At 38.5% G+C, this 14483-nt stretch overlaps 3 protein-coding genes across 5 annotated transcripts; 2 read left to right on the top strand and 1 right to left on the bottom strand.

Annotated features, from left to right (window-relative positions):
* Window positions 1–339: 339 nt before the first annotated feature.
* Window positions 340–5902, top strand: LOC107913015 (kinesin-like protein KIN-7G). Of its 2 annotated transcripts, XM_016841439.2 has the most exons (14): window positions 340–884; window positions 1456–1545; window positions 1664–1764; window positions 1861–1974; window positions 2049–2130; window positions 2211–2278; window positions 2407–2472; window positions 2567–2691; window positions 3033–3369; window positions 3455–3574; window positions 3659–3983; window positions 4098–4573; window positions 4737–5050; window positions 5166–5902. In XM_016841439.2, the coding sequence occupies exons 1-14, from the start codon at window positions 671–673 to the stop codon at window positions 5488–5490; spliced, it is 2757 nt and encodes a 918-aa protein (XP_016696928.2). In that variant the 5' UTR covers window positions 340–670; the 3' UTR covers window positions 5491–5902. The 2 variants fall into 2 exon arrangements, with proteins under 2 accessions (XP_016696928.2, XP_016696927.2); XM_016841438.2 differs by having other exon boundaries at window positions 3659–4573.
* A 660-nt stretch (window positions 5903–6562) lies between these two features.
* Window positions 6563–11336, top strand: LOC107913014 (probable LRR receptor-like serine/threonine-protein kinase At4g36180). 2 transcript variants are annotated; one of them, XM_041106471.1, is made up of 2 exons: window positions 6563–10532; window positions 10788–11336. In XM_041106471.1, exon 1 carries the CDS (start codon window positions 7044–7046, stop codon window positions 10428–10430), a length of 3387 nt encoding a protein of 1128 aa, XP_040962405.1. In that variant the 5' UTR covers window positions 6563–7043; the 3' UTR covers window positions 10431–10532; window positions 10788–11336. The 2 variants fall into 2 exon arrangements, with proteins under 2 accessions (XP_040962405.1, XP_040962406.1); XM_041106472.1 differs by lacking the exon at window positions 10788–11336 and having other exon boundaries at window positions 6563–8088; window positions 8305–10576.
* Window positions 11337–11943: 607 nt separating this feature from the next.
* LOC107911348 (agamous-like MADS-box protein AGL81) lies at window positions 11944–13724 on the bottom strand. Its single transcript, XM_016839201.2, has 2 exons — window positions 13631–13724; window positions 11944–13324 (listed from the first exon to the last, which is right to left on the bottom strand). The coding sequence occupies exon 2, from the start codon at window positions 13320–13322 to the stop codon at window positions 12102–12104; it is 1221 nt and encodes a 406-aa protein (XP_016694690.2). The 5' UTR covers window positions 13323–13324; window positions 13631–13724; the 3' UTR covers window positions 11944–12101.
* Between the last annotated feature and the right edge of the window lie 759 nt (window positions 13725–14483).

Here is a 14483-nt window from a genome sequence, read left to right as displayed (position 1 = left end):
TGACAGGGTTAAATACAGACAAAACCAGAACAGGCAGAGAAGAGAAAAAAAATGGTGATATTTACTGAAGTTACCAAATTTGGGAGGAAAGATCAAACATTTCTTGGAAAAGACCACGATTTCTCAATGTAAAAAAAATTTAATTGTTTCTCAAAATATTTACTTTTAACTTCATGTTTGTTTGTGTTTTTTTTACTTTACCTCCAAAAATATTCTGTATTTAAATCGCATAAACATGAGAATATCGACTTTGACTGGCTGTACAAGGGGACCATCTCAGAAAAGTCCAAATTTTTGTATTAATTAAATTAAAACCCAAATTAACTAATTAAGTAAAATGGTTGTATTTTTCTTGTCTTAAAGGAATTGTTGCTGTAGCCAACTATAAAGGGTAGAATCTGTGTCTACTTTGATATTTTTGAACCAAAAAGTGGCAGATAAAGAAATGAGGCGGTTTAGTTTCTGGGTTGAGACTTGATGCTGAGCAAAAATTTGGGTGAATTTTTAGCACTAACCCATGATTTAGTCTTTTGATTGCAGAAAATGATGGCTCAGTAGAATATGTGGTAGAGAGCTGAAGTAAAGAGGCATTGATGGAAGTCTCAATGTATTGAACTTTTCCATTTCATGGTATTACTTTTTAGCATATTTTGGAGTGGGAAGGTGAGAGATGGGGGTGGATGGTGGAGAGGAGGAGCAAATGCAAGAGTCAACAGAGTGTCATGAGAGAATTTTTGTTTCAGTTCGACTGCGGCCGCTCAGTGAGAAGGAAATTGTTAGGCATGATGTATCAGACTGGGAATGCATCAATGATAACACTATCATATACAGGAGCAAACTGTCGGTTTCTGAGAGATCCATGTACCCTACTGCTTATACATTTGGTAAGGCTTTAGATTTCAGTTTTATGTAAATTTTATTGCTTTACTCAGCCTGTCCTTAGTCCTATGGGAAAATATATTTTGAAAATGTCTCTTAATTTCTTGAAATAGCTGAGGAAGTCACTAGCATTTGGAACCAAACTTTTGCAGTTGCTGTTAATCATGTTTAATGTTAATATTAGCTGCTCTATGATAAATTTGATTGCATTAGAACCAAATTTCTGCAGTTTTAGTTCAGAAACCCTTGAGTGGCACCAACCCCCAAAATGAAAGGTTAGGTCTGAGAAAACGATGTTTGCAATTCCTTTATGATATTTGTCACTAACTACCAGTCTGCCATGATGATATTGTATCACCACTTTAAGAGTGGCTATAGCAAGATTGCTTAGCTTTCTTATGAATGAAAGTAAGGTGAACTTGGCGTTTGTTACTATGAAGGCTTGATTCTTGTCAGGATGATAGAGACAATATTTGTTTTACTATGTTGTCATGCATGGAATTGACATCAACAGCTTTATATAGTCTTCTAATTTTTTTTTTCTTCTCAATTCATGGGTCTGCTTGTGGATTTTAGACAATGTTTTTGGCTCCGATTGCCGCAATAGGCAAGTGTATGAAACAGGAGCAAAGGAGGTTGTTCTTTCAGTTGTCAGTGGTATAAACTGTGAGTGCTTTTCGTTTCGTTTCATTTCCTTTTGTATACTTCTTATAAGGCTCTTTTGTTTCTCCACATAACTTCCTAGTCGCTTGTTTAATTTCCTTAACATAAATTACTTTTTCAGCAAGTGTTTTTGCATATGGGCAAACAAGCAGCGGAAAGACATATACGATGACTGGAATTACTGAGTATGCAATGGCAGATATATATGACTACATACAAAGGGTAATGAAGGCACAATGGTTCTTGTTGCTAACTAGTGGTTATGCTTTTCCTTCGTATTCCATCTTTGACAAAAAAGCGAACTGTACTTCCATGCAGCACAAGGAAAGAGAGTTTATCCTGAAGTTTTCTGCTATTGAGATTTACAATGAATCTGTCAGGGACCTCCTTAGTGCAGATAGCAGTCCTCTTAGACTTCTAGATGATCCCGAAGTGAGTTACATCCTATTTTTATGAGGAACTGGTAATCTTATGGACTATTTTACTAACACCAGAAAATTTGATAGAGAGGGATAGTTGTTGAGAAACTCACCGAAGAAACTCTGCGGGACTGGAATCACTTTAAAGACCTTCTATCTGTGTGTGAAGGTAAAAGAATTATTTTAACCGACCTTCGTTTCAGTATCTGATGACTGCATAGTTAAGCAATTGTTGGTGCACATTGGCAGCTCAAAGACAAATTGGAGAGACTTCTCTGAATGAGGCAAGCTCTAGGTCCCATCAAATTCTGAGAGTGGTAAGCTTTGTGTTTCATTGCTAGACTTTTTATATATTGTTCACTTCTCTTCACTTCACAATGATATGGTGTTTATTTTTAGTTATCAATTTTTTTAAAATATCATATGCCTATGTGCCTCCCATCAGACAATAGAAAGTTCTGCACGAGAGTTTTTAGGCAATGACAAATCAAGCATGCTTGCAGCCACTGTGGTATGAAACAATATACTTTATCTTTTCAGTCAAATATTTATTTGTTTGAAAGATATTGGAAAAGCAACTGACGTTTTCATTCTATTTTGTCTAGAGTTTTGTTGATCTCGCTGGAAGTGAGCGTGCGTCTCAGTCATTATCAGCTGGTGCAAGGTTGAAAGAAGGTTGCCATATAAATCGCAGTTTATTAACACTTGGAACTGTTATCCGTAAGCTGAGGTTAGCTTTTTGATGAAATCATGTTTTGTGGAAAACCAATAAATTTCATCAGTTTCTGTCCTTCAGTTTGACCATACATGATCAGTTTGATGTAACTGATCATTTTTCATAATATTGAGCCAAAAATAGCATCTAATATATATCAGAAAGCTTACAAATACACACCACGTGCTTTCTTTTCTTTTCATCTCTGCATGCATGTGCCTGTTGTTTATGAATTCCGATTCTGGTTCACCTTTCCTCTGTTTTACCCTTCTTAATGTTTATATTACATATTGAACCTCAAGCATGAAACAGGTAATAATTGACATATATTCTTATAAATTTGTATTTGGCTGCAGCAAGGGAAGAAATGGGCACATTCCTTTCCGAGATTCAAAGCTGACACGTATTCTTCAGTCTTCACTAGGAGGCAATGCTAGAACTGCTATCATTTGTACCATGAGTCCAGCACGAAGCCATGTCGAACAATCAAGAAACACCCTCTTGTTTGCAAGTTGTGCCAAAGAAGTGGATACCAATGCACAAGTCAACGTGGTCATGTCCGATAAATTATTAGTGAAGCAATTGCAAAGGGAATTGGCTAGATTAGAGAACGAGTTGAAAAGTGCAGGAACAGCTTCTATTTCCTTCGATTCTGCCATGTTGCTGAGAGAGAAAGACCTTGAGATTGAAAAGGTGATGAATAATTCTGAGATAACATGTCTTTTCACTCTTTAGCTTAGTCCACAAATCATTCACTTTTCCTACATGTTTCATGCAGCTAAAGAAACAGGTAATCCTACTGACTCAGCAAATAGACTATGCTCAGTCTGAGGTTGAGGATCTACGACAAGTGGTTAACAATGAAAGTCCTGCAGATGAAAGGCCAGTGAAAATATGGGTATGTGTAGATTATTAAACCAATTAATGCCTCTTTAAGTTCATTTCAGAATTGAAACTTTAGTTCCAACCTTCCTTTCACCAGGCCGCAGATCCAGATCCTCAGTACCCCAAACTGCAAGTGCAAAATTCATGGGACTATGAAAGTTCAATCATGGCAAGACATGCTTTGGCTGTTGGTCTTAGGTCCAGCCCTCCAGATAGACAAAGCTATAGTTCTGAAGAGAGCTTCCTCCAGCTTCCTGACTTCAAACTGAATATACCGCGTCATAGTTCTTCCCCATGGTTGTCACCTAAAATTCCTAATTTTGTTGCAATTAATCATCGCTTGGAGGAGAATGATGACCATGTCGATGAAAACTCGGAGGCAGTTTGCAAGGAAGTCCGTTGCATTGACTCGGGAAGATCAAGTACGAATACATATTCAAACTCAAATTTATCAGTGTCTAGCCCAAAGATTTATCAAAATTATAATATGTCATCTCCAAGGGAAAGCTCAGCTATTTCAGGATTGATTGATGTAGGCAATGAAGCTAGATTAAAGAGAGAATCCAGTTCACTGCACTGGAAAAACAGTAGCAACCATCTGGATGTTGCTATTCCATCTCCTGAAAAACCATGCTTATGGCGTCTGCAAGAAGAAATATCTAGCCATAGAAGCTTGCAATTAACTAGGAGTAGAAGTTGTAAAGCAAGTCTCATGACTGATTTGACCTCCAAGTGGATTGAGAGGGTAGAAAAGGATGAGAGCACACCTCCAATAGGAAATGAGAAATATTTCACTGGAAGACCAGAGAGTATCCGGAGGAAACTCTCTGCATTGAAGTATGATCTTCAGAACAAAGGTTTGTCTAGAAATGGGTCGCAAACTTCTGCAACGAGTGCTACTGTGTACAAGGTTAAAGCCCAGATATCAATAAATGAATCTCAAAGTTCTTTGACAAGTGCTACAGATGAAACGTCTAATCTTAAGCATGAGAAGAAACTTGCTAATCAGGCGGTGAGTGTTTGATTTTGTTTATCAATCCCTGTTTACATTATCAAAATGGGACATTGGTGCTAATATTAACCATTATTTTTTTATATATTAATAATTAAGGGTACTTATCAAGCAAACTTGTTTAGAATTGCATTCTGAATATGATATTGTTCATGCATGACAGGTACAGGTGACGGAGCCCGTTTTACATGGAAAGACTGTTACAGACATTGGGTTGGACCCAATTTCAGATAATTATGGGAGCCCTAGAACATGGTCTTCAGAATTTAAGAGGCTTCAAAGAGAGATCATTGAACTTTGGCATGCTTGCAATGTGTCACTGGTCCACCGGACCTACTTTTTAATGCTATTTAAGGGAGATCCAAAAGATTATATATACATGGAGGTGGAACATCGAAGGCTGTCCTTCCTCAACAATGTAATTTCCCATGGTAATCAAACAGTTGAAAACGGACTAGTCCTTACCCGTGCTTCAAGGTATACGTATGTGCTTATTGTGTCCAACTACAAGTTCATAGAATCTTTTTGTGCATTGTCAGCATGCTTCTAATCCAAAACAACTTAATTATCTCTACATATATGTTCTAAACAGCTTGAAGTCTCTACGTCGAGAAAGGCATATGCTGAGCCAGCAGATGAACAAGAGATTCTCCAAAGCAGAAAGAAATAATCTCTTTCTCAAATGGGGCATTGGATTGAACACTAAACATAGGAGGCTGCGGTTGGCTCATTGCCTGTGGATTGACAGTAAAGACATGGATCACATTACTGAGAGCGCTGCCATTGTTGCAAAGCTGGTTGGCCTTACAGACCCGGAGAAGACCTTTAAGGAAATGCTTGGCCTCAACTTTACACCAGGAAAATGTACCAACAAGAGATCCTATGGTTTGAAATGCAGTGCAATGTCTATCTTATAGGTGTTGTGACCGAATACAATCAAACAATGGTTATCCAATAAGCAATCACTTGTGATGTTCCAATACTAAGTAGGCAAGGCAAAACTCACAAGTTCATCAGTGGACCTGATGGGTTATTATGGGATGGAATAATAGGTACAAATCTCATTAAGTGTGGCTGTTGATCCACCACTTTAAATTTGTTGGGTTAGGAAGATAAAAAAAACAAGTCATTTATTTGGCTGATAGTGGTAAAAATGCCCACAGCAGCTTTCTGGTGCACCTCTCACCATTGATTGCAGAAGTAAACTGAATATGGAGATGAAGAAAGCACATCATAGATATGATTGGAATTCGAACTTTTTAGCATGTTGAATATCATATAGTAAAGTGATTTTGATAAATAAAGGAGATTAAACAATGGGTTCCATCATATTTTTCTCTTTCCTTGACATGTGAAGCTTTTAAACAAGTCCTTGTTAGGGCATTAGGCTTTTAAACCAGCTCCCTCCTAAACATAAAATTAATTCAAATTTGGCACCAAAATATTCTCATATTGCCCACATTCCAAGTTCTTTCGGCCAATTAATAGCCTACTTTTTTGCATCATGCAATTAATGCGGGGGACTACCAAAGGATGTGGCCCACGGTGGTGATAGCCTTTTTTTGTCTGGTGGGCTTAACTTTTACGTTTTTCTCAAATTTACACACAACGCGTACTTAGCTTCCTATTCCAATTGAAAAGCATGCGTGACACTTAGATATATGCCAATCCCATTTTAACATCTTCACCTTTGAATCAAACAGTGAAAAGTGAAAGGCTAAAGCTGAAAAAGAAAAAAAAATTGGAGTAAAAGTAACAGCAAAATGTCAAAGGAGAAGAAAGAAAAAGGAGAGGATTCGATGAAAGGATTAAAAAGGCTTCAAAGGCATCTGGAAACAAATCTACAATAGATAAAAGAGCAAAGCTGAAAGTCATATACACCAGTACAGTTAAAATTCTTAGTTTTGAGAACCTTCCTATTTGAAACAACAGATTTTTGCAAAATGGGAAATAAATTCTGAAATTCCATAAAAGAAGACCTATTAAAATAACAGTTTGATACATGACAAAACAAAAGGGAAGATTACAACAGTGCAAAGATAAGATCACACAGGGCTCAATGATTTTGTCCAACATCATATCAATATGAGGTTCAAAAGGGTAAACCACCCCCCCCACCCTTTTTTTACTAACCCCCACCACTTAATTTTTCAAAAAAAGTGCTTATTCAAAGTGTTTTGGGGAACCCATATTCCCCCTTCTTAGAGAAAGATGGAGAGGGCATCAGCATAAGTATCTATGTTCTTTCTTCTTGCGTGGGTCTCTCTCTGCTGCTGCTGACTGCTCCTCCTGCAAACACACTCTGCTCTCTGCCACAAATCATATGGCGAAACCAACACCTTTGTTAACAGTAATAGACGCTCCCTTCTTTGGTTTCTTACTAAACCTTTACACCCTTTAGTTGAAGACTCAGTTTTTTTTTCTTTTTGGGGGCAAAAAAAAAAAAAACAAGCTTTGCCATTGTTAACCAATGACTAAAGGTCTCATTTTTTTCCTTTCATTGCTTCTTTGCTCACCGTTTTTGTCCCAAGCCGAAAAGAACCAAGTTGAGATCCAAGCCTTAACATCTTTCAAGCTTAATCTCTATGACCCGCTCGGAGCTTTGAACTGGTGGGATCCATCAACTCCTGCAGCTCCCTGCGACTGGCAGGGAGTTGCATGTTCCAACAACCGAGTCACCGAGCTACGTCTACCTCAGCTTCAACTCAGTGGACGACTCACTGACCGTCTCTCTGACCTCAAGTTCCTCACCAGACTCAGCCTTCGTTCCAACTCCTTCAACGGCACCATACCTTCTACTCTCTCGCAATGCAAGCTTCTACGCGCTGTTTTCTTGCAGTACAACTCACTCACCGGGACGCTGCCCTCCGGGTTAAGTAATCTCACTGATTTAGCCGTTTTAAATTTAGCTCAAAACCATTTATCGGGTGAAATCTCAGGAGATCTCCCACGGAATATCAAGTATCTTGATCTTTCTTCCAACTCATTTTCCGGTTCAATTCCTACTAGCATCGCTAATTTATCACAGCTTCAACTCATTAACCTCTCGTATAACCATTTTTCCGGTCAGATTCCCGCTACCTTTGGTGAGCTTCAACAGCTTCAGTATCTCTGGCTTGATTATAATCTTTTACAAGGGACTTTACCTTCTGCTTTAGCCAACTGCTCTTCACTTGTCCATTTTAGTGCTGAGGGCAATTTGCTTGGTGGGGTTATCCCAGCAGCCATTGGAGCTCTTCCTAAGCTTCAAGTTGTTTCGCTTTCTCATAACAATCTGTCAGGAACGGTGCCGGTTTCGTTGTTCTGTAACGTTACTGTTTATCCGCCTTCCATTCGGATTGTTCAACTGGGGTTTAATTTGTTTACGCATGTTGTTGGTCCTGAATCAGAGAAATGCTATAGCGTTTTACAGGTTTTGGATCTTTCCGGGAATCAGATTGGTGGGGTATTTCCTCTATGGCTTACTCGTCTGACGACATTATCGATGTTGGATGTTTCTGATAACTTGTTTTCAGGTGAGATTCCAGTCCAGGTTGGGAATTTGTCTAGATTGGAAGAGCTGAAAATGGCTAATAATTCTTTCACTGGGACGGTTCCCATTGAGATTAGGCAATGTGGTTCATTGCATGTTCTTGATCTTGGAGGAAATCGTTTTTCTGGTGATATTCCTGCTTTTTTAGGTGATATGACTGGTTTAAAAGTGCTTTCTCTTGGGGGAAACCTGTTTTCAGGTTCGGTTCCGGGGAGTTTTGGTAATCTTACGGAGCTTGAAACCTTGAATTTGGGACATAATAACTTGACTGGAAGCTTGCCAGAGGAGATCATGGGGTTGAGCAATTTGAGTACGTTGGACTTAAGTGGGAACATGTTTTATGGTGAGATTCCTGCAAGCATTGGGAACTTGAGTAGGATTGCTGTTTTGAATCTAAGTGCTAACGGGTTTTCAGGGAAGATGCCGGCAAGTTTCGGCAATTTGTTCAAGCTAACTACACTTGATTTAAGCAAGCAGAACCTCTCCGGCAAGTTGCCAATTGAGCTTTCGGGTTTACCTAATCTTCAAGTCATTGCTTTGCAAGAAAATATGTTATCTGGGGATGTTCCTGAAGGGTTTGGTAGCTTGACGAGTTTGCGTTATGTGAATCTTAGTTCCAATTCATTTTCCGGTCAGATACCAGAAACTTTAAGCTTTCTTCATTCATTGGTTGTTCTTTCATTGTCTAATAATCACATAACTGGGGTGATCCCACCCGAGATTGGAAACTGCACCGGGCTCGAAGTTCTCGAGCTTGGATCAAATTCTTTGACAGGTCACATTCCTACTGATCTCTCTCGGCTTTCGCAGTTGAATTTGCTAGATTTGGGTGGTAATAACTTAACAGGACAAATCCCAGAGGAAATTTCCAAATGCTCATCATTGACCACTTTGTTACTGGATGCTAATCAGCTTTCGGGTAGCATACCGGATTCTCTTTCCAAGTTATCGAATCTCACCGTGCTTGATATTTCTTCTAATAACTTGAGTGGAGGGATTCCTTCTAATCTCGGTCTTATTTCGGTATTGATCTACTTCAATGTCTCGAGGAATGACCTATCAGGGGAGGTTCCAGTTACATTGGGTTTTAGATTTGACAATCCATCAGTATTTGCTGAAAACCGCGACTTATGTGGGAAGCCATTGGATCGAGAGTGTGGGGATGTAAACGATAAGGGCAAGAGGAAAAGGTTGATTGTGTTGATTGTGGTGGTAGTATGTGCTGCTTGTCTCTTGTTATTATGTTGTTGTTTCTATGTCTTCAGTCTATTTAGATGGCGCAAGAAGCTCAAAGCAGCTGCTGGGGAGAAGAAACGGAGCCCTGCAAGGGCAAGTTCCGGATCAAGTAGGGGCCGTGGCAGCACTGACAATGGAGGGCCGAAGCTTGTTATGTTCAATAACAAGATCACACTAGCGGAAACGATTGAAGCAACTAGGCAATTTGCTGAAGAGAATGTGCTCAGCAGAAGCCGGTATGGGTTAGTTTTCAAGGCTTGTTACAATGACGGAATGGTGCTCTCCATTCGTCGCCTACCAGATGGACCGCTTGATGAAAACATGTTTAGAAAAGAAGCTGAATTTGTAGGCAAAGTGAAGCACCGAAACTTGACTGTTCTCCGTGGCTACTACGCAGGGCCACCAGACTTAAGGCTGCTGGTATACGATTACATGCCTAATGGCAACCTTGCAACTCTCCTCCAAGAGGCATCCCACCAAGATGGTCATGTCCTAAATTGGCCAATGCGCCACCTAATTGCTCTAGGCATTGCCCGTGGTTTAGCCTTCCTACACGCATCCAACACAGTTCATGGAGACGTCAAGCCCCAAAACGTGCTGTTCGATGCCGATTTCGAAGCACATTTGTCGGATTTCGGCTTGGACCGGCTCACAATCACAACCCCAGCAGAAGCTTCCACTTCAACATCGGTTGGCACATTGGGTTATGTATCCCCAGAGGCTGTTCTAAGAGGGGAAGCCACCAAAGAGTCAGATGTCTACAGCTTTGGCATTGTGATGCTTGAACTACTCACAGGGAAGAGAGCACTTATGTTCACAGAGGATGAAGACATTGTTAAATGGGTGAAGAAGCAGCTTCAAAGAGGCCAAATAGCTGAACTTTTAGAACCAGGGTTGCTTGAGCTTGACCCAGAATCATCAGAATGGGAAGAATTTCTGCTAGGGATCAAAGTAGGGTTACTTTGCACTGCTCCAGATCCTCTTGATCGACCAACCATGTCCGATGTTGTGTTCATGCTTGAAGGTTGTCGTGTGGGCCCTGATATTCCTTCATCAGCGGATCCCACCTCTAAACCTTCACCCGCATAAACACCCCCCAATTCCGATTTCTCTTTTTTTCGTTACTTTTTCCTGTCTCATGAAAACTTTTATCCATTTTTTCAGTTTCAGAGAGAAAAATGTAAAAGCAAGGTGAATTTTCTTTTTGTTCAGTTAAATTCTTCCTACTTTCACAAGTTTTGCTACTATTTCTTTCCAATCAATTTTTTGAACTCGAAATTTGGATTAACTTTGAATCAAATTTGATGTCAACTTGAAACAAATCAAAATTAAATTGATGGAATCAACTCGAAAAACTAGTGCAACTCGGCTCAGATCTAAAAAAATTGTCCCAACTTCATACTAGTCAACGCAAATTGATTCTGATCAGATCTATGTCCAATTCAGGTGGATTTAGGGAAAATAAAAACCAGAAGCAGCCAAAACCGGAGTTGAAGAGGTCCGAAACCCGACAACAACCGTTGGGGACCCACATGGGTGTTTGGCGCCAAGCGCCTGCCCTGGATTCTTCACGTCACGTGGCTCATTGAAAAATATAGCCGTTCAAATTGTAGACCCCGAGATGTACACTCTGTAAAAAAAAAAAAACCTGGTTTTGCTTTTTTATTTCTTTTTTTGCACATTGGGTGTTGGTGTGTGGGAAGCTCAGTCGATTGTAGCATTTTTCTTTTAAAGGTGGATTCTGTCTCCACGCGGGGGATTTTCAAACGTTCAAGGCATGGCAATGGAGGAAAAAAAGAAGCTGAAGCCGATAAATGTAGATGATGACAAAAGACCCCAAATTTTCTTGAGCAGATGGGAATGGGTAACAGGGAAAGTGATAGACGTGGAAATGAAATTAAATTTATGTGGTTTTCTAGGATTCATCTCCATTAGAATATGGGAATAACAACATTGAGAAATGCATAATGAATTGCAGTGACCGTTAAGGCTCCATCTCTTTTAATTATTTTATTATTTTTGGGTTTCTTGGATTATAGGTTTCAGAAAACCGACAAGGTCAAACTGGATTATATAATATTTGCCCTACTGAGGATTTGCAGGGAGATTATAATTTTGTAGCAACTTAATAATCTCCATGGGCAACATGGCCCAACTTACTTAAGCCCTAATCTAGGACTTGAGTTAGGGCCAACTACAACTCATATATTTAATTTATGTGATGCGCTGCTTTATCAAACCAGAGAAGTTAGCTGCTTCACTTTGTAAAATTTATCCCCCGATATTTTATGAAAACTAATAACTTGCTAAACTGTTGGTTTTAGCATTATTAACTAGTTGGACTAATTTTGATAAATTAAAATGAATTAACTTCTCAAATTCAGAAACGAAATTCATAATTAACCCTAAAAATAAAATGAAATAATATATTACATAATTAAAATGTTAGAAGTCTTGAATGTTTCGACCATATATAATAAGTTTATTTTTGTCCAAACATGTTTTTCGAATCTAATGTTTTTGTCAAACTTTTCAAAATTTTGTGTGGATTTCAAAAGATAACTCACCATTCAACATATCTAGTGAAAAAGTCCTCATTTTCCAATGCCTATTTTATTTATGAAACCAAATAAAACACAGTCCAAATAGAGAGAAGTCCGAATGAAAAATAAAAGAGTAAAGCCAAAGTCTAAACGCCTAAGTTTGTAACGATTCTAATGATTCTAAAATACTCGGAACACTTAAAAGAAAGCCCTATGGCTAGAACCTTTGTTTCTTGTTGATCATCTCATGTTGATTGATGTCATGGTAGAAATCTGTGAACTCAGGAGGAGGCATTTGCGAAAACACATGCGGCATCATCAACTGTTGCTGGTTATACGTAGCTACCTCGGGTCGCATCGATGGAGCATAAAAGCAAGTTTCCAATGCTGACTTAGGCTCCTTCAACATCACATTGTTTTGCACGCCATTTGACCTCGGATCATGAAGAACCGGCATTGATGCTGAATCGAACATTACATCATTGCTTGGCATCCCGAATCTTGGATCGTGACATATGGAATACGATGGCGGAGGATTGTACATCGCATTGTTCGGAAAACTGTTTTTGCTGCTAGATGCAATTCCTGATCGAACTCCAAAACCAAGATCATTCATCATCGACATCCTTAATGATTTCTCAATGGGATTCAAGCTGAGGGAAAGCTTCACCAATGCCTCATCGGCAGGGGAAAAGGAAGGTAGTTGCATGTCAAGAGGTCTAGCAGGAAGAGGAGGCTGATCTCTGATAACTCCGAACTCCGAGTTCTTTCGAGGAATGTCTTGGATGCGATCAAAATGGTTAACAATCTCCAAAGGGGTATGAGTCTGAATGTTATTATCCAAAAGGCTTCGATTCCAAAGATGTAAGGCTGCAGCAGGGATGTAATTATCAGAAGAACTCAGCGTCGATCGAGCACCAAAACCACCTAGTGTCCTCAATTCAGATCGCAACAACTTCTGCTCATCATCTCCCTTCATCAACATGATCTTCCTCTTAACAACTTCAATGTTCGAATCAAGTTTAGTAAGACACGACGCAATATGCTCAGGGGAGAAATTGTCGATACGATCATCCCATGTTGGAAACTTGGCCTTGAAATTAGCCTTGCATACTTGTGCGACTTCGTCACGAGCTTGTCTCCGGCACATGTTGAAGAAATCGGAAATACTAAAAGTCTTCTTTTGGGAACCCGAAGTAGCCATAGTGTTGTATCTGCCAATGATGGTCTCAACTTGAACAGGATCCGAAGGCCAAACTTCAACCCTAGAAGGACTGTCCTTCAATTCGGGTTCGAAGATGATCATGCACACTTCCACATCACAAAGGGTGGAGAATTCATGAGCCTTTTTTTTCAAGCTCTGCAATCGCTTCTTAAGCGTTGCAGCTCGAGCCTTCTCCTTCTCTATAAGTTTCATTTTCAGTTTTCTACGAGCCATATCTAAACAGTAACCAAGAAATTAAAAAAAAAACAATCAAGAGAAACATGCATATTAAGACACTGCAAACCATGAATTTTCATGTTTTCTAACATGTCATTGTTGTTCAAACATTAAACCTAATGGCCTGTTAAATCTGTTTTTTTTTCCCACCAAACTAAATCAAGTGAAGCATGAATGTTCATGTTTTTTTTTCCACCAAAATCATATTAATTAACTGTAATAAACAAGGAGAAAAGAACAATAAAAGGCAAAACGATAAACATGGTTTGATTAACTATAAAGAAAGGAGAAGAGAAGACACTTACCTTCACTGCCTCCCTCTCGATTCAATAATAAACATTGAGTTTCTCTTTATTCCTTTTTAAATAAAAGAAAAGATATTTTTAAATAAGGAAAAAGAGATTTTATTCTCATCACAATTAAGGACGCTATAATTTTTTTTAAAAAAAATCAGGAATTTGTATGATTCTCGATATAACCAGACATCAAAATATTTATAAATATAGTTATGTTTTAGGTGTTCATTTTTTATTGCGTATACATTGTAGGTCATTTAATTATACTTTATTTTTTTCACTTAATTTTTAAAAATTTTAAAATAGTCATTTAATTAGTCGAAATTTTTTTTGTCCATTTTCATTAAGCATCGTTAAGTGTTTAACGGGAGGATAACGTGACAATTTAAAAATCGATATAATAATAAATTTAACCTTCAAATTTTATATATTGTGTAGATTTAATCATAAATTTTAAAAATTAACCATTAAAATTTATAAATAATCGCAATTTGATACTAATTCTAATATATTTCTATATAAAAGTAATGGTTTGAAACATATATATAAAAAAAAATGGTGTTCCTTTTAGAAGTATAGGCTTCTTTGATTTCTTTGGCAGTAGCAGATCGTATTCTTCTTCTTTCAACAAGAGTAATGATAGCTGCAACAGTAACTGCGGTCATCGCAACCATATCCTCAACTTCTTGAGTGGCCTTAGTAGAAAGTAAGTCAGTTCCCTCAACAAAATTAGTACCAACAGATTGATCTCATTCTCAACAATACTAATAAAATAATCACAAGCAGGATTAGCAAGGCTATCATTAGGCTCCGACAATATTCGCAGTATCAACAATTGAACTGTGGACAACATCAAAAGAAG

The sequence above is a fragment of the Gossypium hirsutum genome, chromosome D11 (assembly GCF_007990345.1).
Source record: "Gossypium hirsutum isolate 1008001.06 chromosome D11, Gossypium_hirsutum_v2.1, whole genome shotgun sequence".
Taxonomy (NCBI): Eukaryota; Viridiplantae; Streptophyta; class Magnoliopsida; order Malvales; family Malvaceae; genus Gossypium; species Gossypium hirsutum.
Note: the sequence above shows the minus strand (reverse complement) of the source record. Positions and strands in the feature narration are given on the sequence as shown.